This window comes from Leiobunum rupestre, chromosome 9, assembly GCF_980474605.1.
Source record: "Leiobunum rupestre chromosome 9, qqLeiRupe1.1.hap1, whole genome shotgun sequence".
NCBI classification, from domain to species: domain Eukaryota; kingdom Metazoa; phylum Arthropoda; class Arachnida; order Opiliones; family Sclerosomatidae; genus Leiobunum; species Leiobunum rupestre.
In genome coordinates, this window is record NC_143392.1 from 15,866,181 (window position 1) to 15,892,835 (window position 26,655).

The following is a 26,655-nucleotide window of genomic DNA, read 5'->3' on the forward strand; positions in this document are numbered from 1 at the left end:
TCGAGCGTGGGTTTCCGCGGGTCGTTTAGAGGTCAAACGCTATAAATAACTACGTCTTATTATTTCCCTCAACACTTTCGCCCCGCGATATCCGACAATGGCCTATTTACTACATCAATTTCATCCGTTACTGACTTGGGCCTAGGGTGGTGCCTTGGCTATTAGCTTAGCTGATAAATATTATTATTATTCTTCCTCCAACAAAACAGACATTACTACCATTTAATCGAACCTAATAATCATCTAATACCCTCGGCACCACCTTAGGCTCAAGTCATCTTGCGACTTTTTTAAGCTATTAATTCAGGTGGCCGGGTTACAATGCGTAGGAGGGTGGTGGCTAGCCCTTCGTGCCACGCGAGCCAACAGCTCACTAGACTAACTATTACCATTAACTTCAACAAGTTTTTATGGAAAGGGGAACAGAAAAACTCGGTGGAAACCCCCTTTAACCAGTGGGGAGATAACTTGCAAACTCTTCGCGGAACCATTAACTATTGGTAAACGCCTACACATATTACCAGGTTCGTACAAAATTTCCGGAACAAATTTTCTCTGACCATTTTTGTAGAATAAATGAATGGTTTCAAACCATTCATTTATTCTTGGTTTGAGATAAAAATATTGAAAAATATTTTCTTTCAAAAATTTATTTGCCTGATTTTTTTGGGGTCATTTTAAAATCTCCTTACTTTTTGCGACCATTTTCAATTCCTTGACTTTTCCCTGACCTTCTCGAAATATTTTAAAATTCCCTGACTTTTCCCTGACCTTCTCGAAATATTTTAAAATTCCCTGACTTTTCCCTGACCTTCTCGAAATATTTTAAAATTCCCTGACTTTTCCCTGACCTTCTCGAAATATTTTAAAATTCCCTGACTTTTCCCTGACCTTCTCGAAATATTTTAAAATTCCCTGACTTTTCCCTGACTTTCTCGAAATATTTTAAAATTCCCTGACTTTTCCCTGACCTTCTCGAAATATTTTAAAATTCCCTGACTTTTCCCTGACCTTCTCGAAATATTTTAAAATTCCCTGACTTTTCCCTGACCTTCTCGAAATATTTTAAAATTCCCTGACTTTTCCCTGACCTTCTCGAAATATTTTCAAATTCCCTGACTTTTCCCTGACCTTTTGAAATAATTTTTAAATTCCCTGACTTTTCCCTGACCTTTTGAAATAATTTTAAAATTTCCTGACTTTTCCCTGACCTTTTGAATAATTTTAAAATTCAATGACTTTTCCCTGACCTCTGAAATAATTTTAAAATTCCCTGACTTTTCCCTGACCTTTTGGAAACATTTTCAAATTCCCTGACTTTTCCCTGTCCTTTTGAAATAATTTTAAAATTCCCTGACTTTTCCCTGACCTTCTCGAAATATTTTAAAATTCCCTGACTTTTCCCTGACCTTCTCGAAATATTTTAAAATTCCCTGACTTTTCCCTGACCTTCTCGAAATATTTTAAAATTCCCTGACTTTTCCCTGACCTTCTCGAAACATTTTAAAATTCCCTGACTTTTCCCTGACCTTTTGAAATAATTTTTAAATTCCCTGACTTTTCCCTGACCTTTTGAAATAATTTTAAAATTTCCTGACTTTTCCCTGATCTTTTGAATAATTTTAAAATTCAATGACTTTTCCCTGACCTCTGAAATAATTTTAAAATTCCCTGACTTTTCCCTGACCTTTTGGAAACATTTTCAAATTCCCTGTCCTTTTGAAATAATTTTAAAATTCCCTGACTTTTCCCTGACCTTTTGGAAACATTTTCAAATTCCCTGACTTTTCCCTGTCCTTTTGAAATAATTTTAAAATTCCCTGACTTTTCCCTGACTTTTTGGAAACATTTTCAAATTCCCTGACTGTGTCAGGTTTTCCATGTCGTGTACGAACCTTGTATAGAGTAGTATCACCTCGTAGCTTTGGCCATGGCCGCCATTTTAGGCGCGTTTTTTTCTCTATAGGAAAAAGCATGGGTGACGTTGCATGATGTAGCACTGACACTACTCTATTAACAGAACCCTATTTTGAAAACTATGAAATCGAAGAAATTGGCAAATTTCAACATATTTTGATTTACAATCCACCTATAATATGACTTAATCTCGGCCCGATTTGCCCGTCAAAATATGATGGATGAGGGCCGATTCTTCCAACCCGCCGAAAAAACCTCGTTCTGTCAATTCATCCCATTGACTACGCCGCGGCGCAATATGGCGTAAGAAATTACGTGGGTCCTATATTTCAAGAGTATTTACGCTGTTTGCAAAAATGAAGACATCCTGGCTCGGCTAAGTAATCTCTAGCTGCGCCCACGACAAATTATACGATTCGAACGCGACGAAACGCGATTCGTCCCATATAATAAGAGGCTGGAAACAAAGAATTTATTTCAATTTCCCAACAGATATACCATAAGTAACGCAATTGACGGAAGTATGACAATTCGGGGTTGCCACAAAATTTGGAGATTCAAATTCCCCGTTTTCCCTGACCATTTTAAGAGATTTTCCCTGACTTTTTAAGACCGAAATTGTATGTTTTACTTTTATCAGAAGTTAATAAATTTAAAAGGTTATTGCAATGTTGAAAAAATTAGCCAAACTTTCAAGGAAATAAATGATAATCATAGAATTTGTCATAGATCTAGAGTAAAATTACCTTCTAAAAGTGTCAAGATAAAATTGAATTCCCTGACTTTTCCCTGAATTTTTACAAATTCTTAAAATTCCCTGACGTGTGGCAACCCTGCAATTACTATTCTAAATACTAATTAGCTAGGCTAATACCCAAGGTCTTGGGTATATTTAGATCCTAGGGGGCTCAATTTGATTTAAATCATGATTAAAATCAACCGATTGTTTTGAAAAAATAATTGATTCAAATCATACAATGTATTTAAATTAGGAATAAAAAAATTACAGAAATAGTTTCTTAAAAAATTTAAATATATGGAAAATTTGACCAAACTAAAATAAAAATAAATAAATAATCAGCTAGGCTAATACCCATGGCACCACCTTAGGCCCAAGCCATCTATAGCGACTTATAATGCCATTAAACAGATGTCCGGGTTATACTGCGTATGAGGGTGGTGCGAGCGGTGCCAAGCCCTTCATGCCACGCGAGCCAACAGCTCCCCACACTATCTATTACCGTTAACCTCAACGAGTTAAATATTAAATAGTAATTAAATTCAATTAATATTTCATTTAATTCACGAGTAGCTAACTCATAAAAGTAACATATCCGTTAATTATACAGGAAAAGAGTCATTAATTGTATATAAAATCAATAAATTCAATAAAATAAAATAAATCGATTGATTTGATTTTTATTAAATAAAATCCAAAAAGTGCCAACCCTGGTACTAAACCTTGATTACGCCATAGCTATGAAAATCAGTTCAATGATCGTTGTGGTTGATAGTCATACTTATAGTTATTACGTTACTTATGGTTCCGAGAGTGTCTAGTGTTTAATGATCGAGTGTCGGATAGGGACGTGGGCCCATTTCCTCTAATCAAAGAAATTCGTCACGCGAAATATTTTTCAATCAAAGAGAAATCATTGAAAGTTCGCGGTCTGGACTGGATGTATCCAAAAAACTATACGTTGTTTTGAGATTTTGTTTTTCAAGTGGTTGGGAAAAACACTTGAAAATGTAAAAGGCATTCTATTTCGCAATACAATTAAACGCCCTGAAAATATAGCCTTTAAAAGTAAATGATTTAAAGTTTTGATTACATTTTCAAAGTTCGCGAATTTATATTGGCAAGGAATATTTGGTATGATACAATTTGCATATTTAAAATTTGTTTATATAATTTGGAATTTAAAACCTATTTCAATACAATGAAACCCGTTTTAAAACGAGTTAGTTAAGTCCGTGCGCTCAAAATCGAGTACTTTATTATTAGAATTATAAACAATACGGTAGACAATTATCAAGAATGTACTTATTTATACTGTCGGGACAATCAGGGCCACCGAAATAGGGCCCGGGCCCCGGGAAGACATACGTTTCGGGCCCCAAGGTTACGTAATCGATTACCTATTTAGCACTACCAAAGGCTGTAATCGGTGTACAGGATTTAAGCAAGTTATTAGCCCTTTGGAATGAGATAAATGCTTCGCTGGAAATCAAATTTGGCTGAAAGTAAAAGCTTACACGTACAAGGGCCGTCTAGCCTTCTACAGTAGTACCAATTCAAAAAAGAGTAAAGTTCCATATTTATGGACCAGCTAATTTCACGTTCCTGCCGCCAGATTTATTAGGAGCTAGGGGTAATTGGCGCTAGTTACGTTCAAAATAAGTCTTGATTTATCATTATATTGGCTTTGACCTATTTGAGATCTGCAAGACAAATAAAAATGGTAAATAAAATAAATAAATCGAATATATTTATATACTTAAAAAAATGATTATATTAAATTGTATATTTATTTATTTATTTAAACTTATTTGACTATTTTTACACAATTTTTAACCTTTTTTGTCAATTCACCTTAAATATCAATCAAATCCAGGGTTGGTTGATTTAAATCAAGTGATTTTTTAAAAAAATTATTGATTTAAATCACACAATGTATTTCAACGGAGGAATGAAAAATGGTAAAAAATAGGTTCTTAAAAAATTAAAATACGCAGAAAATCTGAGCAACCTAATTTATTAAATAATAATTAAATTTAATTAAAATTTTATTTAATTCAAGATTAGCTAACTGATAAAAGATATCCGTTAATTATACAGAGCCAATAAATCAATAAAATCATAAATAAATTTAAATAAAAACAAATCAATTGATTTGATTTTTACTAAAAAAATCAAAAAAGTGCCCACCCTGATCAAATCAGCTCTGTATCTCTCTGACATCTTACAACGTTTTTCCTCCGCCCTTTCGTGACGAGCCAAACTATTCAGTGATAACAGTCTCACGTGACACAACGTCATCCACGCTTTTTCGCCTAGAGAAATAACCCCGCCCAAATGGCGGCCATAGCCTAAGTCACGAGGTGAAAAACTCTATACCATGTTTCCCGATTATCTCAACATGGTCATTCTCTCCAAGTATAAATGAATACCTGGCAAATAAATGTATCGAATAGATAGATGGTAAATTTCATTTCAAGTCAAGTTGTCATTCGTTATAATAAAAACCTCTAAAGTGCAATAAACTAAAAATATACGTTTTAGTCTGATATAAACGTACACTATAATACAAGTCACGGAAAAGAGTAAAGTCTGTATTAATTTAACGGTGTCCAATATAAATATCTTAGAAGCTCAAGAAACGCGGGGTCGGTTTCAAATATTTTCGAGGTGAAAATAAATGATGCGAAAAATCAATCAAAAAAGAAACCCAGCGAAAAAAGCGACTTCTCTAACTCGTCTCGGAAACTGAAAGGGTGTTCTTCTAGGCGCGCGCCCGTCCTGGATGTTTGAAAAAGCCTAAAAAAGATGGATCGGTGATGAGCGTCCTAAAGTCAACGTCCTCCGCGTACACAAATATCGGAGCTTGTTACCGCCATCATCTTACGTGGGCCCGCGCTTTGCATTGGTATGCAAAATGTTGCACTGGATGTGGTTTAGGGTGACAACGAAATGGAAGGAACAAATTTATTCGCCCGGATTTTTAGTGAAACAAAATAAAGTAGCCTAATTATCGATGCAAATACGAAGGGTTTTATCGAAGGTGTAAGAAGTTAGACGGAATTTCAAACTGCCTTAACATAATTACTACCAGTTTGGTTTTTTCTTAAACTATTTTTTGCAGTTTTTCCGAATAAATTATTTACTTTGGGTTTTTACGAGATGAGAGCTAAAAATAATGACACGTTGCGAATGACAAAATAAAATATTATATCATAGTGAACGTCATATTGATATTTCAAGGAATTTGCCGCAGCGAAATTGTCGGAGGCTTTTCAAAATAGGGGCCGTGCCCATCCGGTTGACTATCATCAGTTCGCTGATGTGTAGAGTGGGTATAACCAGAAGTTTATTATATATTTCTTACGCGAGAAGTAACCATCTGGGCACTACCTACGTGCTCGAAAAAATATATTTTATAGTCCTTATTCGCCGAATATTCCCGCTACGAGCCTACGTCGAATCTAATGCTCACGACTTGTATATAGCAGCGGTTCCCAATGTTTTTTGCTATGGAACCCTAAATGATCCACCTAATTCTGGCGGAACCCCAAGTCATTTTTTTTACTTATCCTAAAAGACTCTTGACAAAAACACGGCCGCGCTGCGAATTCTCGGAAACCCTGTGACCATTCTACGAAACCCCAGGGTTTCGCGGAACACCTTTTCGGAACCGCTGGTATATAGCATAAGCCCATGTTGTGTTTAAATCACCGGTAGTTACTGCATCGCAGCTTCGTAGGACAGCGTTTGAAGAATACATTATTTTAAAATCGATAAAATCAACAAAATAAAACAAAAATAAAATCAATAAAATAAAAAATAAATTAAAATCAATAAAATAAAAAAATAAATAAAATCAATAAAATAAAAAAATAAATTAAAATCAATAAAATAAAAAAATCGATTTATTTGATTGAAATCGGATTTTATATTAATTTTTTATTTTATCGATTTTAATTTCAAATCGGAATTTTAGTGATTTTAATTGATTTTTTTAAGGTTTATTGACAAATTCGGTAATAATTTGAGTGCAGCGGTAATGTAAACTTAAATTTCTATTGATCTACGATAAATTTAATTAATAATTAAAAAATTAATTTAATTGAGTTTGATCTGAATTGCCATTGCTAGTACATTTTCAGAAATACATTGAAGTATAACAGGTGATCTAATAAAAAGAGTTTTAAAAAAGTAACTAATTTAAATCAGAATTTGTTTTGGGGAAATCAGAGAATAACATTAGCAGTATATAGAGAGATATTTGATGTACTTCTGGTACAGACAACGCTATACGGGGGTCCAGATATGATGGAAACCATAAAATTCCTTTCTAGATCATTTGGCACGTTACTTTTAAAAAGGTGGTTCAACTTTGTCCAATCGGGCGGCATCGGGCGGCGATAAGGCAGCCAAGGTGTTTGATATCATCGAACTGAGAGTGGAGTATGACTTGTATGACACGGCCCGAACTCGATATGTCAAAGTATTTAAACGAGCGTCTCGAATTTCGGGGAAGCCAGCTGCTACGATGACTCGTTCGCACCCACATCCGATCTCGACTATGGACATTTGTCCTAAAAAGCCACCTTTTTTGAAGAAAGTCCAAGCCATTGGAAAATCAACTTTATTTAAATCAATTTTTATATAGTATTTTTGAAAAGAAAAACCTGGCCAATTGCTATAATTTAGGTTTAAATATAATCTTTCTTCTACTTCCCCCCTAATGCTACATTGGATTCTACCTGTGGGTGGAGATTCCGCCGAATTTATTTTTTAAAGTACCAAAATAGGTTTTAAGAAATAAAAACTTTTATATGATTATTAGCTTAAATTTAATAAATTCATTATACATCAGTCTTTAAAAATTAAAACATTTTTAAGGTAAAATTATGATACTAAATTATATAAAACTTCGAAATTTTAATTATAATCAAAAAATCGATTTATTTGATTTTTTTTAAATCAAAAAATTTCAACCCTGTGGAAAATAATGGAAAAAGTAGCAAATAGTGGCTAATAAGGGAAAATTACATAAAAAAGCTAAAACAATTAATTATATTTAAAATTTTAATAAATTTTATTGTGAATATTATTATTTAATTAGTAAAAACAGTTATTGTCCACTTTTGGCCAAATTATCCAGGCAGGAATTTTCCACAATTTTCCACACTATTGCCACCTGGAATTTCCCACTTCGGAATACTGCTAAGGAGGATAAATCCTTATTTCACACTTAATGATACGCTAAGGACAATTTCATCCTTTCCTCAGGGTTCGACGTACGTGGTTTATAGCTTCAAACTAACAATGGCACATTGAAATGATTAAGCTCGGAGGTTAGTTAGATATTTATTTGGAAAGTAAGCCTCGATATTTGGGATTTATCGTCTGCTTAGCAGGGTTTTAAAATAATCAAATTGATTTAAATCGGCGAGTTAAATCAAGTTATTTTTAAAAAATAATTGATTTAAATCATCTAGTATGCTTCAATGTATTTATGAAAATGTACGCAAGTATATAGTAATGTCAATTCACAGCAAACTAACTTAAATTTAGTTTTTACAGGGTTTCCACAATTTTTTCACCATAAAATTCCCTGACTTTTCCAGATTTTACATGACCATCCCCGGAGATTTTCCCTGATTTTGTGCCAAGATTTTGTATTTTTTTAACCTATATTTTAGTAAAACGTTTTCATTTGCAACCGAAACATAATAGAGTAGTATCACCTCGTAGCTTTGGCCATGGCCGCCATTTTAGGCGCGTTTTTTTCTCTATAGGAAAAAGCATGGGTGACGTTGCGTGATGTAGCACTGACACTACTCTATTCCCTGATATTTCCCTGATTTTTATACACATATTCAAATTCCAAGAATCGCAGGTTTTCCAGGTACCGTGACAACCCTGTTTCAATTAGTAATTAAATTCAATTAAGATAAATTTTAGATTTAAATTATTATTTTTAATCAATTTGCCAAGAAAAAAGTGGAATGAAACATTAATAATTCAATAAAAACAATTAAAATCTTTTTAGATTTAAAAAAAAATTAAAATAAATTTAGCGGACGAAACTCCAGCAGTTTACGACCCTCTCACGTTGGCCGTTACGTGGCTCTATGTACGCTGAAAAAGCTTATGTTGGTGTTTACATAGTGTAGCGCAGACTTCACATACTATACAGCTTTCATCGAGCTACGAGGAATGTATCTAGTCTAAATGCGAACGGGCCATTGTCGATATATAAGTCGACTGATCGAGATACGCTCGGGTCATTCAGTCACTCGGTAGTAAAGATAAAGTAGGGGAATTATCACCTAACGCGTGAAAAATGATCGGGTAACGCGTGGAGAAAATAAATATTGGAGAATTATGAAGCGATGTCAGAAGCCAAAACAAGAAACGGATTGATCTTCGTTAGATTATCGAGATTGTGGATTATCACTACACCGTAACGCGTCAATTCTGACTTCCACCAAGTTTCATCGTACCGCGTTTAGTTGCGAATACAAATTGCCTTTACGAGAACTTCGTTATATTTGGAACCCAGGTATTATTATTTAAAGGACCACACAGGCGTTTCAATTTTTGCAGTTTTCAGCGCGAGCTCTGGAAGTATGGCTGGAAAAATTCGAAATAGGATTGCAGGGCTCCCATACAATAGAAGCCAAACATTTATAGCAATTTTAGGATAAAATTATCAAAATTATATGGTAAATTAAATTTCCTTAAATTCACAAATTTATAGGATAATTACAAGATAAAACTATAAAAATTATAGGATAATTACAAGATAAAATTATAAAAATTATAGGATAATTACAAGATAAAATTTAAAAAATATAGGATAATTACTGGATAAAATTCAAAAATATAGGATAATTACAGGACAAAATTTAAAAAAATATAGGATAATTACTGGATAAAATTCAAAAATATAGGATAATTACAGGACAAAATTCAAAAATATAGGATAATTACAGGAAAAAATTGAATTATAGGTCCATTTCGGGAACATAGGAAATGTAGGACGAAGAAATTGAATTATAGGATTTTATAGGTTCATGTCAGAATTATAGGAAATATAGGATAAAGAAATGTAATTATAGGTTTTTATAATCATTTCAGAATCGTGGGAACATATATGAAAAACAATTAATTTATAGGATTTTTTGTTTATTTCAAAATTAAAGGAAATATAGGATAAAGAAATTGTATTATAGGAATTTATAGGTTTATTTCAGAATTGTGGAAAATATAGGATAGCCATTTGAAGTGTAGGAATTTATAGAACCGTTTCGAAATTATAGGGAAATATAGGAATTATATCATAAACAATTCAATTATCGGATAAAATAATTCAATAGGATAAAATCATTCAATAGGATAAAATCATTCAATAATAGGATAAAGTAATTCAATTATAGGATAAAGTAATTCAATTATAGGATAAAATAATTCAATTATAAGATAAAGTAATTCAAATATAGGATAAAATAATTCAATTATAAGATAAAGTAATTCAAATATAGGATAAAATAATTCAATTATAAGATAAAGTAATTCAAATATAAATAAAATAATTCAATTATAGGATAAAATAATTCAATTAAAGGATAAAATAATTCAATTATAGGATAAAATAATTCAATTATAGGATAAAATAATTCAATTATAATATAAAATAATTCAATTATAGGATAAAATAATTCAATTATAATATAAAATAATTCAATTATAATATAAAATAATTCAATTATAATATAAAATAATTCAATTTTAGGATAAAATAATTCAATTATAGGATAAAATAATTCAATTATAATATAAAATAATTCAATTTTAGGATAAAATAATTCAATTTTAGGATAAAATAATTCAATTATAGGATAAAATAATTCAATTATAGGATAAAATAATTCAATTATAGGATAAAATAATTCAATTATAATATAAAATAATTCAATTTTAGGATAAAATAATAAAATTATAGGAAAACAATAGGTTCATTTCAGAATTATAGGAAAATACAGGAAATATAGGATTAGTAAATGTAATTACAGAATTTTATAGAGCCATTTTATAATTATAGGAAAATACAGGAAATATAGGATTAGGAAATGTAATTACAGAATTTTATAGAGCCATTTTATAATTATAGGAAAACCGTAAATGTAGGGTCGTTGGGAAGCGTGCAATATTATTGTCCCGATCTACTATCACAATGTACGGAAGAGGGAGGCGTAGCTACTGAATCCCAACCCAGATTCTCCTTCGGCTAATTCCTTTTAATTATCTAAACGAAACACAAAGGCGAATCCTAATCGTCGTGATCTGAGGCCGGGATACACCCTGTATCTATCGCGGTCAACCAAAAAGGTGTCACAAAGCGGCAAGAGTAGAAGCGGAATTTAGCGCTGGCCCGGGTGAAAGCAGCCAATTTGGCCGCGTCCCAAAATCCACTCTCTCATCCCCGCAGCATCTTCCTGCTTTTCACTTTTAGAAGCATCCGTCCGTCACCCGCTACCACCCTCCGCGCAGTTGTCAGAGCGCGTCAAACAGTGTCGTTACACGCTAAAAACCAAAAAGAAACAACAACCCACCAATACCCTCCTTCCCCCCCCCACATACTCAAAAGAAAAACAAGATGGGGCAACCTTAAACTAACACCAAAAGTTTATAATTACTAGGGATGCACCGATATATCGGCCGATATATCGGCTAATTTTTCAAATATCGGTATCGGCCAATATCGGCTTAAGCGAGGAGGATATTAGCCGATACTTCTGGTATTAGAAAAATATTTTCAGGAAAAACTTAAAAAAAGGCGATACTCAAATAACTAATTAATGGAAAACATTTATTGCCACAACCTTACATTTCCTTTTAAAAAGGCCAGTTGATCGCTGTTGTAGGAAATAATTATTCGCGTCCAAAACGGTCAGGAATCATAAGTGGTTTTTCGACTCCAAAAGCCATAGATCGTATCATTTTTTAACAGGTGGTTACGAGAGTAAACAAAAAAGCATATTATTGTGATAGGTAACTTTGTTAATATCGGCCGATATTATCGGCCACGATTAGCCGATATATCGGCCGGCCGATATATCGGCTGTACCCATATCGGTGCATCCCTAATAATTACGTTTCACATAATTGTAGGGATGTGCGAGTACTCGACCTCGAACAAGTAATTGGAGAATACTCGTCGATTACCGAGTACTAAAAAAATTGCACCCGATTACTCGAATAAGCTGCCCTCTAAACTGGTCGAGTATTTCGTTTTTTCTATCCTCGTTGCTTCAAAGTTCAATGAGGGTTTTTTACAACCTTTTGAGGGGCAATAAACGGTACCTACAAATTTGTGGTTTATTTAAATTAAAGGAATATTTTTCAGCATTGAAAGTTATTTTATACTCTTTTAAAAATTTAATTTCATAATTACTTGAATAAAACCAGCTCCTAATCAAGTACTCGATAACCCGACTCGTTGAAAATATTACTCGAGGTTTTGTTTTAGTTACTCGACTCGAATAAGATAAAGTTTCCCCTTAATCAAGTACTCGATTACTCGACTCGACTTCAATATTACTCGACTCGAATGACGAATACTCGATGAAAAAATTGATACTCGATAATCGTCTCGATTGCCTAAAACCACTAATCGCACTAATCGACTGTTTCCCGAACTTTACCGTGTTAAGTTTTTTTATAATGACGTATTTCATTAATGACTAGGGAATTTCGGTGGACTTGTGAGTATGGGTTTAGCTGTGGTCTAAATTTTTACAGAGAGGTATTTCGATAATGACCAGGCAATTTAGGCGGACTTGTGAGTATGGGTTTAGCTGTGGTCTAAATTTTTACAGAGAGGTATGGAATTAGAATAAATCTTTATCTTTGAGTTAAGAATTTTTATCGTTAGGGACTCATGACGCCAGATCTACGTCACTCATACTTATAATTAATTATTCTAACTGATAAACTTATTGATTTAATTGTAGAATACCAACATGGCAGACATGGCTAAAGCTACGAAGTGCTATTATAGCTTTGATTTACTGAAAGCCCAAACCTCGTTTAAAAATTAATTTTTCTTAATCTAAAAGCGGTTTTTCTAGAAGAGGGGTGGACCATTACATTTGGGGGCCAAGGACTAACACTCTTAATAAAGTTTGGGTGTAGTGTTGTAAGTAGGAAAATTTTATGGAAAATGACCGAGGTCTTTTTTCCGAAAAAAACAATGAAAAAAAGGTTTCAATCCATGATTAATCTAATATATTGTTTGCAAATTTAAATAAAGCGGAATTTTCACCTCATTTTTTCGAATCTAAAAGTAAAACTAAACCTCTAGACTAGCTTTACATTGATTAACAATGTAACACTATTAATGTTTTGTAGTATGTTTACATTTCATATCGATAAAAAGTTAAAAACATTAAAAACCCTTAAAAAGTAAAGAGAGAAGGGTGTCTATCCGGTGATTGAGAATTTCATTCTCAATCACCGGATAGACACAAAGAGCTTGGCTCCCGCCGTTCACCCGCGCCTATCCCGTTCCTCCCCCACCCGCGCCTCTCTCTCAATCACCAGAATTTCCAATCACCAGAATTTCCAATCACCAGAATTTCCAATCACCAGAATTTCCAATCACCAGAATTTCCAATCACCAGAATTTCCAATCACCAGAATTTCCAATCACCAGAATTTCCAATCACCAGAATTTCCAATCACCAGAATTTCCAATCACCAGATTCTCCCGTTCTCGGGTTGCTTTCCCCCAACCCCCATTCACTGGATACTTTATCTCTCGTTCACCAGCTCCTTTCCCCCATTGCTTTCACCCCTTCTAATCACCAGTTGCTTTCCCCCATCTCTAGGCAATAAAAACAACCATAATTGTTATCTCTCATACTATCGATCCCAATCGCTAGAAATTGGCTTTTTCCCCATTCGCTATAAATCGCAGCAGTTTGCCAGAATTAGTTTTATCTCTCCGAAATAATTAATGTACCCAAAATTGGACCGCCAGTTTATTATTCTTTTTAGGGGAATCTCTATGGGAGTTTAACATTACAATAAAGCTAAAAGGTCCAGTTTGGGGTACATTTGGTCCGAAATGGGGTACATAGGGCCGAAAATGGTGACTTTGGTCGTTTTTGGGGTACATTTGGTCCATTTTGGTCCATTTTTGGGTACATCCCTGCTTTCCCCCATCCCCATTCTCCAAAATTAGTTTTCCTCGCGCAGATATCTGGAGATTAGATTTTTACCCGTTTGCTTATCGCTTTCGAACCCCTTAATTTCTAATCTCTAGGCAATAAAAACAAGTTATTTACATTTAATTTTTTATTTTAGAACTTTGTTTTACATGTTAGTAGGTACTATCAGATATTCCATTAGATGGTTATCTTGTACATTACACAATTAAAACAAATTAAAGTAGTTAAGTTTACAGGCATTTAAATGGGGTGAAACGATCTCCTGCAACTTAATTTAATTAAAAGTTCTAACTCACGTATTTGTAGTGTTTAGCAACAGTATCGTCTGACATCCGAGGGACAGTTACAAACGTCTTCTTCTGGTACAGGTGAGAAGCTTTTGTCAGAGACCGTAGTTGCTTTTGGCGTCGGGGGAATGTCCCATTCTAGCGAAAGGTACTTTTTTTCCGATGGTGAATTATCCCTAGCCGGACAGTTTGGAAAGAATCTAGCATGTTCAAGTTCTGGTACGTCTCCTGATTTCCATCCTTCTAATACGCCATGGCATTTGTAACATCGTACTTCATCGCCCCGCTGAATATAGTAGAATCCAGCCTTCGCCAGTTGCTCCTTAGTGACGTGCGGATTTTTCCAGTGACGAAACGTTTCAAGTCGATACACTTCAATGTCCATAGCTGATCTAGACCAAATACGTTCTATAGTTTCAAATGATACATTCTCTAAGCCTACATTTACCCCTAAGTCTACTAAACCTAATTTTATCAATATGGTTAAATTTCTACGCTAAAATTATCAATATAAATGCTTTTTTCAATATGCAAATTGTTTTAAATATGTCTAAAAATATAGTCTATTACCAAGAAAAAATAGTTACTTACTTTATGGGTAGAAATCCTTTGTCAAGCTGTAGAAAAGACTGAGCGAACCGTCAGCAGGTCTTTACTCGTCAATGTGCCGTAGAGAAATGACGCACGGAAGATTAATTTATTCCTATCTTGTTGAGAATAATTCATCACGTGATCTAAACTTCAAATAACCCTCAAATTCTATTGGCTGTCTCTCTCTGACAGTTTAAACTGCCTCTAATGATTGACGGCACATATTAACCCACTTGAGTATTTGGAAAAAACCCTTTGCTACTCAAGGAGAGTTTTGGAAATACCACGTTGACGATATCAAAATCGAGCTCTCACTTGAAAATGTTTACGGAAAACAATCCTCTTGGAAAATTGAGTTACGTAGAAGATTGCTAAAAAATGGCTATGTGTTAAGTTTTTTTCAATAATGAGTCTTATTTTTTACATTTTAAAGTATTTATTAAGAGTGAAAAATCCCATGACTACACTGACGGCATATCTTAAGTACCGGTGGAAAAATCCAGTGCTCAAAGTTCAGTTATCTTATTAAACGTGCGCGTGCACAGAAAAATGAACGAGTCACGTGATAGTAACTTAATTTCTACGCTAATCTTACCCCTACTAGACCTAATTTCTGTCTAATACATTTCCAATATATATATATATAAAAGAATGCCTAAAAATTTCATTTTAAATATAATAAAATAGCCTAGCTGATTATTATTATTATAACTTACTTTTCAGCGTGACCTTCAATGACTATTCCCAATGCTAAGACTCTTTATTGAGATAACTAAGAATTGATTCCCATGACTACCCTGACGGCATATCTTAAGTACCAGTGGAAAAAAAATCCATTGCTCAAAGTTCAGTTATCTTATTAATCGGGTGCGCGCGCACAGAAAATGAAAGTCACGTGAGAATCGGTACGTCACTGAAAATAGTGGAAGTGTCATCACTAGAGTTCTTTTATCAATATATTTAATTAAGGATTATTTCAAAGTTTAGATGGCGCCATGGTTCTCAAAGCAGTGATATTAAAAGATCTCAACGGGTGGAATTGGAGAAACGCTAAAAATATTATCGACATATTCATTCTCCCTAAGTATAAATAAATAAATAAATAAATAAATACATTCTTGGCATAGTAGTAGGATTTTAAGAAAAAAATTAAATACGGAAAATCAATTATTTTATTTTAAAGGTTTTGTGATTTCTCACCAAACAATTTCAACATCTTCAATGTAGGCTATCACATCAGGGGCATCTCAAAAATCTTTTTCCTCTGATCTCCTAGTTTCTGCCTCTGTCTTTAGTATTTATAAATATTTTCCTATCCATAAACCATTTCCTAACTGGTGGACATTGATAACACTAAAAGTTTACTTATAATAATATGCTGAAATACATTTTCCAATACGCAAAAAATTAAAGCTAGACCTAAAAACCTGTAAAGTGTAAATAGTTAAGACTAAATTTCTAAGCCTAGCCCATGAAAGTACATTTTCCGTAAATCATATCCTAACATGAATGCATTTGTTTTTTTTAAAAAAAATATGCTAATTAATTTCGTAAACAAGCATAAATTTTAGTTCGCCCTTCCTCCAAAATATCTAATAGAGGTAGTACATTCTCGATAAATATACATGTTCTTGGGGAATAAGAGACGTTTTTTATCAAAGTAAGCCAAGTTTAAAGCTTATTGTCATTGGTTCCATAACAAAAACCACATTCGGATCAAAATAAATTTATTTATTTTATTTTTATACAGATTTTTTTTCATTTTTTTTGCCTTAATTTCAATTTTGGGAGTCGGTACCCGTTTCACCGAAGATGAAGATGCTTCGTTTTATTCAGCGTTGGGTAAATCGCCGTGTAAAAAAACATCTAGCATTGCATTAACTTTTTCCTCGTCCTCGTCCGAGACCCCTACAATACGTCTCTCGATCTATAAAGTAAAGAAATCAAAATAATAAGCTAAAAGATAATCCATACCTTCTATTCACTAGTTCAATTTATCACTGTCTCATATATCCACTATCGTACATACATACATTCATACACTAACTTACTAACGCTTTAGTCTCCGCAAGTTTTTATGTTGTATAATCAAAGTTTTAAATCGAATAATAATAATAATAATAATAATTAGATCAAAACAAATTTCAAGCTTACGTTAATGTATTCCCTTGAGTGAGGGCCCAATCTTTGAAAAATCTTCTCAATGACGACATGGGTAGCTAGATGGACGTCGATGTAACCTTCGTCCTCTTGCAGGTTCAATTCACGTAAATACCAGTTTTTATATTTTCTTAACATTATTTCTAACGTTCTAAACGAAAATTGTTTTTCGTTTGGCATATCAGGCTTAAAAGAAAACCTAAGAACTGCTTTAGTTACACGCATATCCACGTTATTTTCCATAGCTAATATTTAGCCCTTAAACTTGCTCGTAATTACGAAGAATGTAAAAATGTAGAATGCTCGCTCCTATATTTATGCCAAATCAGAAATCACTTGAAATAATAACTTCATTTGGTACTTAAAAAACGGTGAGAGGTGGGAGGAGGGGTTTGGTAATTTATAAATTTTTATAATCAAATGTACCATAGCAAAAGTATATAAATAATACAAGAAGTGCACTAATTATTATTTTCGCTCGCCAGGTAATTTCGTTTGATTTCCGTTTCGCACGGACGCAGATAACATGGTAACGCGACTACAGCGAACCGATAAAGCTAATTAATAAAATATTGTCAACCATTTGATATTAGAAATGTTAAAATAAAACTTTTACAGATAAATCTAATTTATAAAATATTGCCAATTGAGGGTTTGCAAGTTAGTTTGATTATAGGTTTTGAGTGTTAGAATAGAAATAACGCTAAATACAGGGTTAAATTCAATTCAAAATAAAAGACCATGACAATAAAAAATAACCTTTAAAATATAAATCGCGAAGAAAATGAAGTAACGCGACTTTTAAAATTAGTATAAAATGTTTAATCCCTCTGAAAACGTGAAAATTCATATAGGACAAAACCCAAATACATGTTTACTGAGCTTAGCACTCTACTTTTTCAATCCTCTATTCTCAATGGTGGCCTCTATTTTTACCATCGTCTGCTTCGTAAACTTTATGGATGCATTGGAAGGGCTCAAATTAAGCTAAGTGGGTACACTTCTTGTTTAATTTATATACTTCTAACCATATTAAAGTATCAATTTTAATAAAAGGAATTCAACTTAAGTGTTGTTTTGCTATCTGAAATTCGAAAACAAAGAAGGTAGTACAGGGGTACTTAAGTTGATTTTAATATTTTTTTTAGAAATAACTTAAGTATACAGCGAAATAATCATTAGTGGTATCTAATTTTTTAAGTGCCCACATACTTCTCATCTCGTATAAAAGAGGGTCATTTTTGTACTATAAAACCATTCCATTCCTGAAATCCGCTACAGGAAAAAAGTTGATTAAGCTAAGCAATTTACGAGCGACGTCCTAGCGTACTTGTAATTAAGAAAGTAAGTACTTAGTTTTACGATTTTGCTTAAAACTATGATTTTAAATCGATAAAGTGAAACACGTAAAGTGTCCCTGACCAAAATTGTTTCACAAACATCTGTACCGTTTAATAAGATACGAGTATGATAACGATTTCTAGAGCCCTATGTTCGATAATGATTCATTAGGAAAATTTGAATATAGTTTAAATTTTTAAGTACTTATTTTTTGGTTTGACTACCAATTTGGAGGACTACTGTTTTGATTTTGATATAACTAAATTTGATTGGTTTTCGAAAAGTTTTCTCTTCTACCCCCGCCCCCCAGTTTATAATTATGATGTCAGTTGTAAATTGTTTTTTTCGAGTATAAAAAGGGTAAACAGAAAAATTGAGAGATAGTATTAAGAAAACAGCCAATTCGAATTGTTTCGGAATCGGCTCGAGGGACTAAGTACGTAGATATACGTCAATTGTAAATTCTAAACTTTGTATATATATATTATATTCATTCATTCATTCTTACTAATTTTATAGTAATGGATCCTATTTCCATAACTTTGGCCTCGGGAAATGAGTACGTCGGTACGACAACCGAATCTATGATTTGCTTTCACTGCGGCGAATGTACGGAAGAATTGGCAGTAAGAGGCGGAGAACTCTTCTTTTGCTGGGGTCGAGAGTGCGCGCATTATCAAATGGGAGTAATTTTTCGACATGGTAATGTCTATACCAAACACATCCCAGGGCATCTTATAAAGGAGTTCCCGCCCCATCTCCGCTGTACGTACTGTGGAAGAAGAGGGTCGAAGAGAAGCCGTCGACGGGAGGAGTGCTCAGCGTTCGATTTCATGGGATGCTGTCATTACCCTAAGCCTCCCAGAGACCGAACTGTAGTTCGTTTTATAAATAGATAAATAAATAAATAAAATTGCGAATAATTTACAAATAAATGTCTATTGACTTTTCTTCATCCTATAATATAAGTTTATTCCTAAATTTTTAAGCTTATTACAATAAGATTTCTTTAAGAGAGAGAGAGAGAGAGAGAAAAGAATTGCTTAAATTAGGAAGTAATAATGAATCTATTGAATCCAATGTAAAGAAAATGCATCAAGATATTAACTTGGAAAATCCAAAAGATGATTCACCAGTAAGCAGTATTCAGTTAATTAAAAATCATAAACAAAAACCGACTGATTACGGTGCATCAAGATATAATATTTGTATATCTTCGAAAAAAGGTGAATCATTAAACATCAACAATGCGGTAATTTACTTATAATATATTTTATATGAAAATAATTAAAGGTTTTATAAATGATAAATTATATTATAGATTATAGGTGGATCTAATAGCAAAATAGTATACGTCCAGGTAAAGTATTGTTTTATTTAGAAGTTTAAATATTAAGTTAATGGTTTATTTTAGAATAACTATATGTTAAATGATTTATTTTAGAATAGCGTTGATACATATGGTGGTAGGACAACATTAGAAAGTAGGTATATTGATTTAAAAAAACTATCGATTAATTAAACATTTTAATAATATTTTTACATAGCTTCGATAGTATCCAGAGATTGTACGATTGTTATTACGAAATGAAACTAATTTATTTTATAATAAATATAGGTAGTAAAATGCTGCAAAAACCTCTGACTCTACGTTCAATACGTTAAAATAGATTACAATACGTAAATATAGGTGAAAAAATACTAGAAAAACACGCATACTATTATTTTTTTTAATTTTTGGAAATACACAACATCCACCAGTTACTTCGCAATGACGAACTGGCTGCTCTCTTTGTCCCAGGAGACATGACCAATGAGTTGGCAAAGTACGGAAAAGACTCGTACATCCAAGAATTGGCAACAGGTGGCGCAAAAAATTACGCCTTGATTTATACGGAACACGTAATTTTTTGCGCCACCTGTTGCCAATTCTTGGATGTACGAGTCTTTTCCGTACTTTGCCAACTCATTGGTCATGTCTCCTGGGACAAAGAGAGCAGCCAGTTCGTCATTGCGAAGTAACTGGTGGATGTTGTGTATTTCCAAAAATTAAAAAAAATAATAGTATGCGTGTTTTTCTAGTATTTTTTCACCTATATTTACGTATTGTAATCTATTTTAACGTATTGAACGTAGAGTCAGAGGTTTTTGCAGCATTTTACTACCTATATTTATTATAAAATAAATTAGTTTCATTTCGTAATAACAATCGTACAATCTCTGGATACTATCGAAGCTATGTAAAAATATTATTAAAATGTTTAATTAATCGATAGTTTTTTTAAATCAATATACCTACTTTCTAATGTTGTCCTACCACCATATGTATCAACGCTATTCTAAAATAAATCATTTAACATATAGTTATTCTAAAATAAACCATTAACTTAATATTTAAACTTCTAAATAAAACAATACTTTACCTGGACGTATACTATTTTGCTATTAGATCCACCTATAATCTATAATATAATTTATCATTTATAAAACCTTTAATTATTTTCATATAAAATATATTATAAGTAAATTACCGCATTGTTGATGTTTAATGATTCACCTTTTTTCGAAGATATACAAATATTATATCTTGATGCACCGTAATCAGTCGGTTTTTGTTTATGATTTTTAATTAACTGAATACTGCTTACTGGTGAATCATCTTTTGGATTTTCCAAGTTAATATCTTGATGCATTTTCTTTACATTGGATTCAATAGATTCATTATTACTTCCTAATTTAAGCAATTCTTTTCTCTCTCTCTCTCTCTCTCTTAAAGAAATCTTATTGTAATAAGCTTAAAAATTTAGGAATAAACTTATATTATAGGATGAAGAAAAGTCAATAGACATTTATTTGTAAATTATTCGCAATTTTATTTATTTATTTATCTATTTATAAAACGAACTACAGTTCGGTCTCTGGGAGGCTTAGGGTAATGACAGCATCCCATGAAATCGAACGCTGAGCACTCCTCCCGTCGACGGCTTCTCTTCGACCCTCTTCTTCCACAGTACGTACAGCGGAGATGGGGCGGGAACTCCTTTATAAGATGCCCTGGGATGTGTTTGGTATAGACATTACCATGTCGAAAAATTACTCCCATTTGATAATGCGCGCACTCTCGACCCCAGCAAAAGAAGAGTTCTCCGCCTCTTACTGCCAATTCTTCCGTACATTCGCCGCAGTGAAAGCAAATCATAGATTCGGTTGTCGTACCGACGTACTCATTTCCCGAGGCCAAAGTTATGGAAATAGGATCCATTACTATAAAATTAGTAAGAATGAATGAATGAATATAATATATATACAAAGTTTAGAATTTACAATTGACGTATATCTACGTACTTAGTCCCTCGAGCCGATTCCGAAACAATTCGAATTGGCTGTTTTCTTAATACTATCTCTCAATTTTTCTGTTTACCCTTTTTATACTCGAAAAAAACAATTTACAACTGACATCATAATTATAAACTGGGGGGCGGGGGTAGAAGAGAAAACTTTTCGAAAACCAATCAAATTTAGTTATATCAAAATCAAAACAGTAGTCCTCCAAATTGGTAGTCAAACCAAAAAATAAGTACTTAAAAATTTAAACTATATTCAAATTTTCCTAATGAATCATTATCGAACATAGGGCTCTAGAAATCGTTATCATACTCGTATCTTATTAAACGGTACAGATGTTTGTGAAACAATTTTGGTCAGGGACACTTTACGTGTTTCACTTTATCGATTTAAAATCATAGTTTTAAGCAAAATCGTAAAACTAAGTACTTACTTTCTTAATTACAAGTACGCTAGGACGTCGCTCGTAAATTGCTTAGCTTAATCAACTTTTTTCCTGTAGCGGATTTCAGGAATGGAATGGTTTTATAGTACAAAAATGACCCTCTTTTATACGAGATGAGAAGTATGTGGGCACTTAAAAAATTAGATACCACTAATGATTATTTCGCTGTATACTTAAGTTATTTCTAAAAAAAATATTAAAATCAACTTAAGTACCCCTGTACTACCTTCTTTGTTTTCGAATTTCAGATAGCAAAACAACACTTAAGTTGAATTCCTTTTATTAAAATTGATACTTTAATATGGTTAGAAGTATATAAATTAAACAAGAAGTGTACCCACTTAGCTTAATTTGAGCCCTTCCAATGCATCCATAAAGTTTACGAAGCAGACGATGGTAAAAATAGAGGCCACCATTGAGAATAGAGGATTGAAAAAGTAGAGTGCTAAGCTCAGTAAACATGTATTTGGGTTTTGTCCTATATGAATTTTCACGTTTTCAGAGGGATTAAACATTTTATACTAATTTTAAAAGTCGCGTTACTTCATTTTCTTCGCGATTTATATTTTAAAGGTTATTTTTTATTGTCATGGTCTTTTATTTTGAATTGAATTTAACCCTGTATTTAGCGTTATTTCTATTCTAACACTCAAAACCTATAATCAAACTAACTTGCAAACCCTCAATTGGCAATATTTTATAAATTAGATTTATCTGTAAAAGTTTTATTTTAACATTTCTAATATCAAATGGTTGACAATATTTTATTAATTAGCTTTATCGGTTCGCTGTAGTCGCGTTACCATGTTATCTGCGTCCGTGCGAAACGGAAATCAAACGAAATTACCTGGCGAGCGAAAATAATAATTAGTGCACTTCTTGTATTATTTATATACTTTTGCTATGGTACATTTGATTATAAAAATTTATAAATTACCAAACCCCTCCTCCCACCTCTCACCGTTTTTTAAGTACCAAATGAAGTTATTATTTCAAGTGATTTCTGATTTGGCATAAATATAGGAGCGAGCATTCTACATTTTTACATTCTTCGTAATTACGAGCAAGTTTAAGGGCTAAATATTAGCTATGGAAAATAACGTGGATATGCGTGTAACTAAAGCAGTTCTTAGGTTTTCTTTTAAGCCTGATATGCCAAACGAAAAACAATTTTCGTTTAGAACGTTAGAAATAATGTTAAGAAAATATAAAAACTGGTATTTACGTGAATTGAACCTGCAAGAGGACGAAGGTTACATCGACGTCCATCTAGCTACCCATGTCGTCATTGAGAAGATTTTTCAAAGATTGGGCCCTCACTCAAGGGAATACATTAACGTAAGCTTGAAATTTGTTTTGATCTAATTATTATTATTATTATTATTATTCGATTTAAAACTTTGATTATACAACATAAAAACTTGCGGAGACTAAAGCGTTAGTAAGTTAGTGTATGAATGTATGTATGTACGATAGTGGATATATGAGACAGTGATAAATTGAACTAGTGAATAGAAGGTATGGATTATCTTTTAGCTTATTATTTTGATTTCTTTACTTTATAGATCGAGAGACGTATTGTAGGGGTCTCGGACGAGGACGAGGAAAAAGTTAATGCAATGCTAGATGTTTTTTTACACGGCGATTTACCCAACGCTGAATAAAACGAAGCATCTTCATCTTCGGTGAAACGGGTACCGACTCCCAAAATTGAAATTAAGGCAAAAAAAATGAAAAAAAATCTGTATAAAAATAAAATAAATAAATTTATTTTGATCCGAATGTGGTTTTTGTTATGGAACCAATGACAATAAGCTTTAAACTTGGCTTACTTTGATAAAAAACGTCTCTTATTCCCCAAGAACATGTATATTTATCGAGAATGTACTACCTCTATTAGATATTTTGGAGGAAGGGCGAACTAAAATTTATGCTTGTTTACGAAATTAATTAGCATATTTTTTTTAAAAAAAACAAATGCATTCATGTTAGGATATGATTTACGGAAAATGTACTTTCATGGGCTAGGCTTAGAAATTTAGTCTTAACTATTTACACTTTACAGGTTTTTAGGTCTAGCTTTAATTTTTTGCGTATTGGAAAATGTATTTCAGCATATTATTATAAGTAAACTTTTAGTGTTATCAATGTCCACCAGTTAGGAAATGGTTTATGGATAGGAAAATATTTATAAATACTAAAGACAGAGGCAGAAACTAGGAGATCAGAGGAAAAAGATTTTTGAGATGCCCCTGATGTGATAGCCTACATTGAAGATGTTGAAATTGTTTGGTGAGAAATCACAAAACCTTTAAAATAAAATAATTGATTTTCCGTATTTAATTTTTTTCTTAAAATCCTACTACTATGCCAAGAATGTATTTATTTATTTATTTATTTATTTATACTTAGGGAGAATGAATATGTCGATAATATTTTTAGCGTTTCTCCAATTCCACCCGTTGAGATCTTTTAATATCACTGCTTTGAGAACCATGGCGCCATCTAAACTTTGAAATAATCCTTAATTAAATATATTGATAAAAGAACTCTAGTGATGACACTTCCACTATTTTCAGTGACGTACCGATTCTCACGTGACTTTCATTTTCTGTGCGCGCGCACCCGATTAATAAGATAACTGAACTTTGAGCAATGGATTTTTTTTCCACTGGTACTTAAGATATGCCGTCAGGGTAGTCATGGGAATCAATTCTTAGTTATCTCAATAAAGAGTCTTAGCATTGGGAATAGTCATTGAAGGTCACGCTGAAAAGTAAGTTATAATAATAATAATCAGCTAGGCTATTTTATTATATTTAAAATGAAATTTTTAGGCATTCTTTTATATATATATATATTGGAAATGTATTAGACAGAAATTAGGTCTAGTAGGGGTAAGATTAGCGTAGAAATTAAGTTACTATCACGTGACTCGTTCATTTTTCTGTGCACGCGCACGTTTAATAAGATAACTGAACTTTGAGCACTGGATTTTTCCACCGGTACTTAAGATATGCCGTCAGTGTAGTCATGGGATTTTTCACTCTTAATAAATACTTTAAAATGTAAAAAATAAGACTCATTATTGAAAAAAACTTAACACATAGCCATTTTTTAGCAATCTTCTACGTAACTCAATTTTCCAAGAGGATTGTTTTCCGTAAACATTTTCAAGTGAGAGCTCGATTTTGATATCGTCAACGTGGTATTTCCAAAACTCTCCTTGAGTAGCAAAGGGTTTTTTCCAAATACTCAAGTGGGTTAATATGTGCCGTCAATCATTAGAGGCAGTTTAAACTGTCAGAGAGAGACAGCCAATAGAATTTGAGGGTTATTTGAAGTTTAGATCACGTGATGAATTATTCTCAACAAGATAGGAATAAATTAATCTTCCGTGCGTCATTTCTCTACGGCACATTGACGAGTAAAGACCTGCTGACGGTTCGCTCAGTCTTTTCTACAGCTTGACAAAGGATTTCTACCCATAAAGTAAGTAACTATTTTTTCTTGGTAATAGACTATATTTTTAGACATATTTAAAACAATTTGCATATTGAAAAAAGCATTTATATTGATAATTTTAGCGTAGAAATTTAACCATATTGATAAAATTAGGTTTAGTAGACTTAGGGGTAAATGTAGGCTTAGAGAATGTATCATTTGAAACTATAGAACGTATTTGGTCTAGATCAGCTATGGACATTGAAGTGTATCGACTTGAAACGTTTCGTCACTGGAAAAATCCGCACGTCACTAAGGAGCAACTGGCGAAGGCTGGATTCTACTATATTCAGCGGGGCGATGAAGTACGATGTTACAAATGCCATGGCGTATTAGAAGGATGGAAATCAGGAGACGTACCAGAACTTGAACATGCTAGATTCTTTCCAAACTGTCCGGCTAGGGATAATTCACCATCGGAAAAAAAGTACCTTTCGCTAGAATGGGACATTCCCCCGACGCCAAAAGCAACTACGGTCTCTGACAAAAGCTTCTCACCTGTACCAGAAGAAGACGTTTGTAACTGTCCCTCGGATGTCAGACGATACTGTTGCTAAACACTACAAATACGTGAGTTAGAACTTTTAATTAAATTAAGTTGCAGGAGATCGTTTCACCCCATTTAAATGCCTGTAAACTTAACTACTTTAATTTGTTTTAATTGTGTAATGTACAAGATAACCATCTAATGGAATATCTGATAGTACCTACTAACATGTAAAACAAAGTTCTAAAATAAAAAATTAAATGTAAATAACTTGTTTTTATTGCCTAGAGATTAGAAATTAAGGGGTTCGAAAGCGATAAGCAAACGGGTAAAAATCTAATCTCCAGATATCTGCGCGAGGAAAACTAATTTTGGAGAATGGGGATGGGGGAAAGCAGGGATGTACCCAAAAATGGACCAAAATGGACCAAATGTACCCCAAAAACGACCAAAGTCACCATTTTCGGCCCTATGTACCCCATTTCGGACCAAATGTACCCCAAACTGGACCTTTTAGCTTTATTGTAATGTTAAACTCCCATAGAGATTCCCCTAAAAAGAATAATAAACTGGCGGTCCAATTTTGGGTACATTAATTATTTCGGAGAGATAAAACT

General features: G+C 33.0%; 3 protein-coding genes across 9 annotated transcripts in view; 1 reads left to right on the top strand and 2 right to left on the bottom strand.

The window, feature by feature from the left end:
* Fhos (Formin homology 2 domain containing) overlaps positions 1-26,655 on the bottom strand; it is a 130,508-nt gene that overhangs the window by 64,633 nt on the left and 39,220 nt on the right. The gene's annotated exons all lie outside the window — the stretch shown is intronic.
* On the bottom strand, positions 14,118-15,121 carry LOC149926657 (death-associated inhibitor of apoptosis 2-like). Of its 2 annotated transcripts, none has more exons than XR_016474061.1 (2): positions 14,757-15,121; positions 14,118-14,557 (listed from the first exon to the last, which is right to left on the bottom strand). XR_016474061.1 is itself a non-coding variant. In XM_090159260.1 (2 exons), the coding sequence occupies exon 2, from the start codon at positions 14,548-14,550 to the stop codon at positions 14,188-14,190; it is 363 nt and encodes a 120-aa protein (XP_090015386.1). In that variant the 5' UTR covers positions 14,551-14,552; positions 14,757-15,061; the 3' UTR covers positions 14,118-14,187. The 2 variants fall into 2 exon arrangements, 1 of the variants encoding a protein (XP_090015386.1); XM_090159260.1 differs by having other exon boundaries at positions 14,118-14,552; positions 14,757-15,061.
* LOC149926658 (death-associated inhibitor of apoptosis 2-like) lies at positions 25,286-26,179 on the top strand. 2 transcript variants are annotated; one of them, XR_016474060.1, is made up of 2 exons: positions 25,286-25,539; positions 25,739-26,179. XR_016474060.1 is itself a non-coding variant. In XM_090159259.1 (2 exons), exon 2 carries the CDS (start codon positions 25,746-25,748, stop codon positions 26,106-26,108), a length of 363 nt encoding a protein of 120 aa, XP_090015385.1. In that variant the 5' UTR covers positions 25,456-25,539; positions 25,744-25,745; the 3' UTR covers positions 26,109-26,179. The 2 variants fall into 2 exon arrangements, 1 of the variants encoding a protein (XP_090015385.1); XM_090159259.1 differs by having other exon boundaries at positions 25,456-25,539; positions 25,744-26,179.

Coding starts and splice junctions, on each gene's coding strand:
- LOC149926657 (XM_090159260.1), bottom strand. CDS start 14,550: ATGGACATTGAAGTGTATCGACTTGAAACGTTTCGTCACTGGAAAAAT.
- LOC149926658 (XM_090159259.1), top strand. CDS start 25,746: ATGGACATTGAAGTGTATCGACTTGAAACGTTTCGTCACTGGAAAAAT.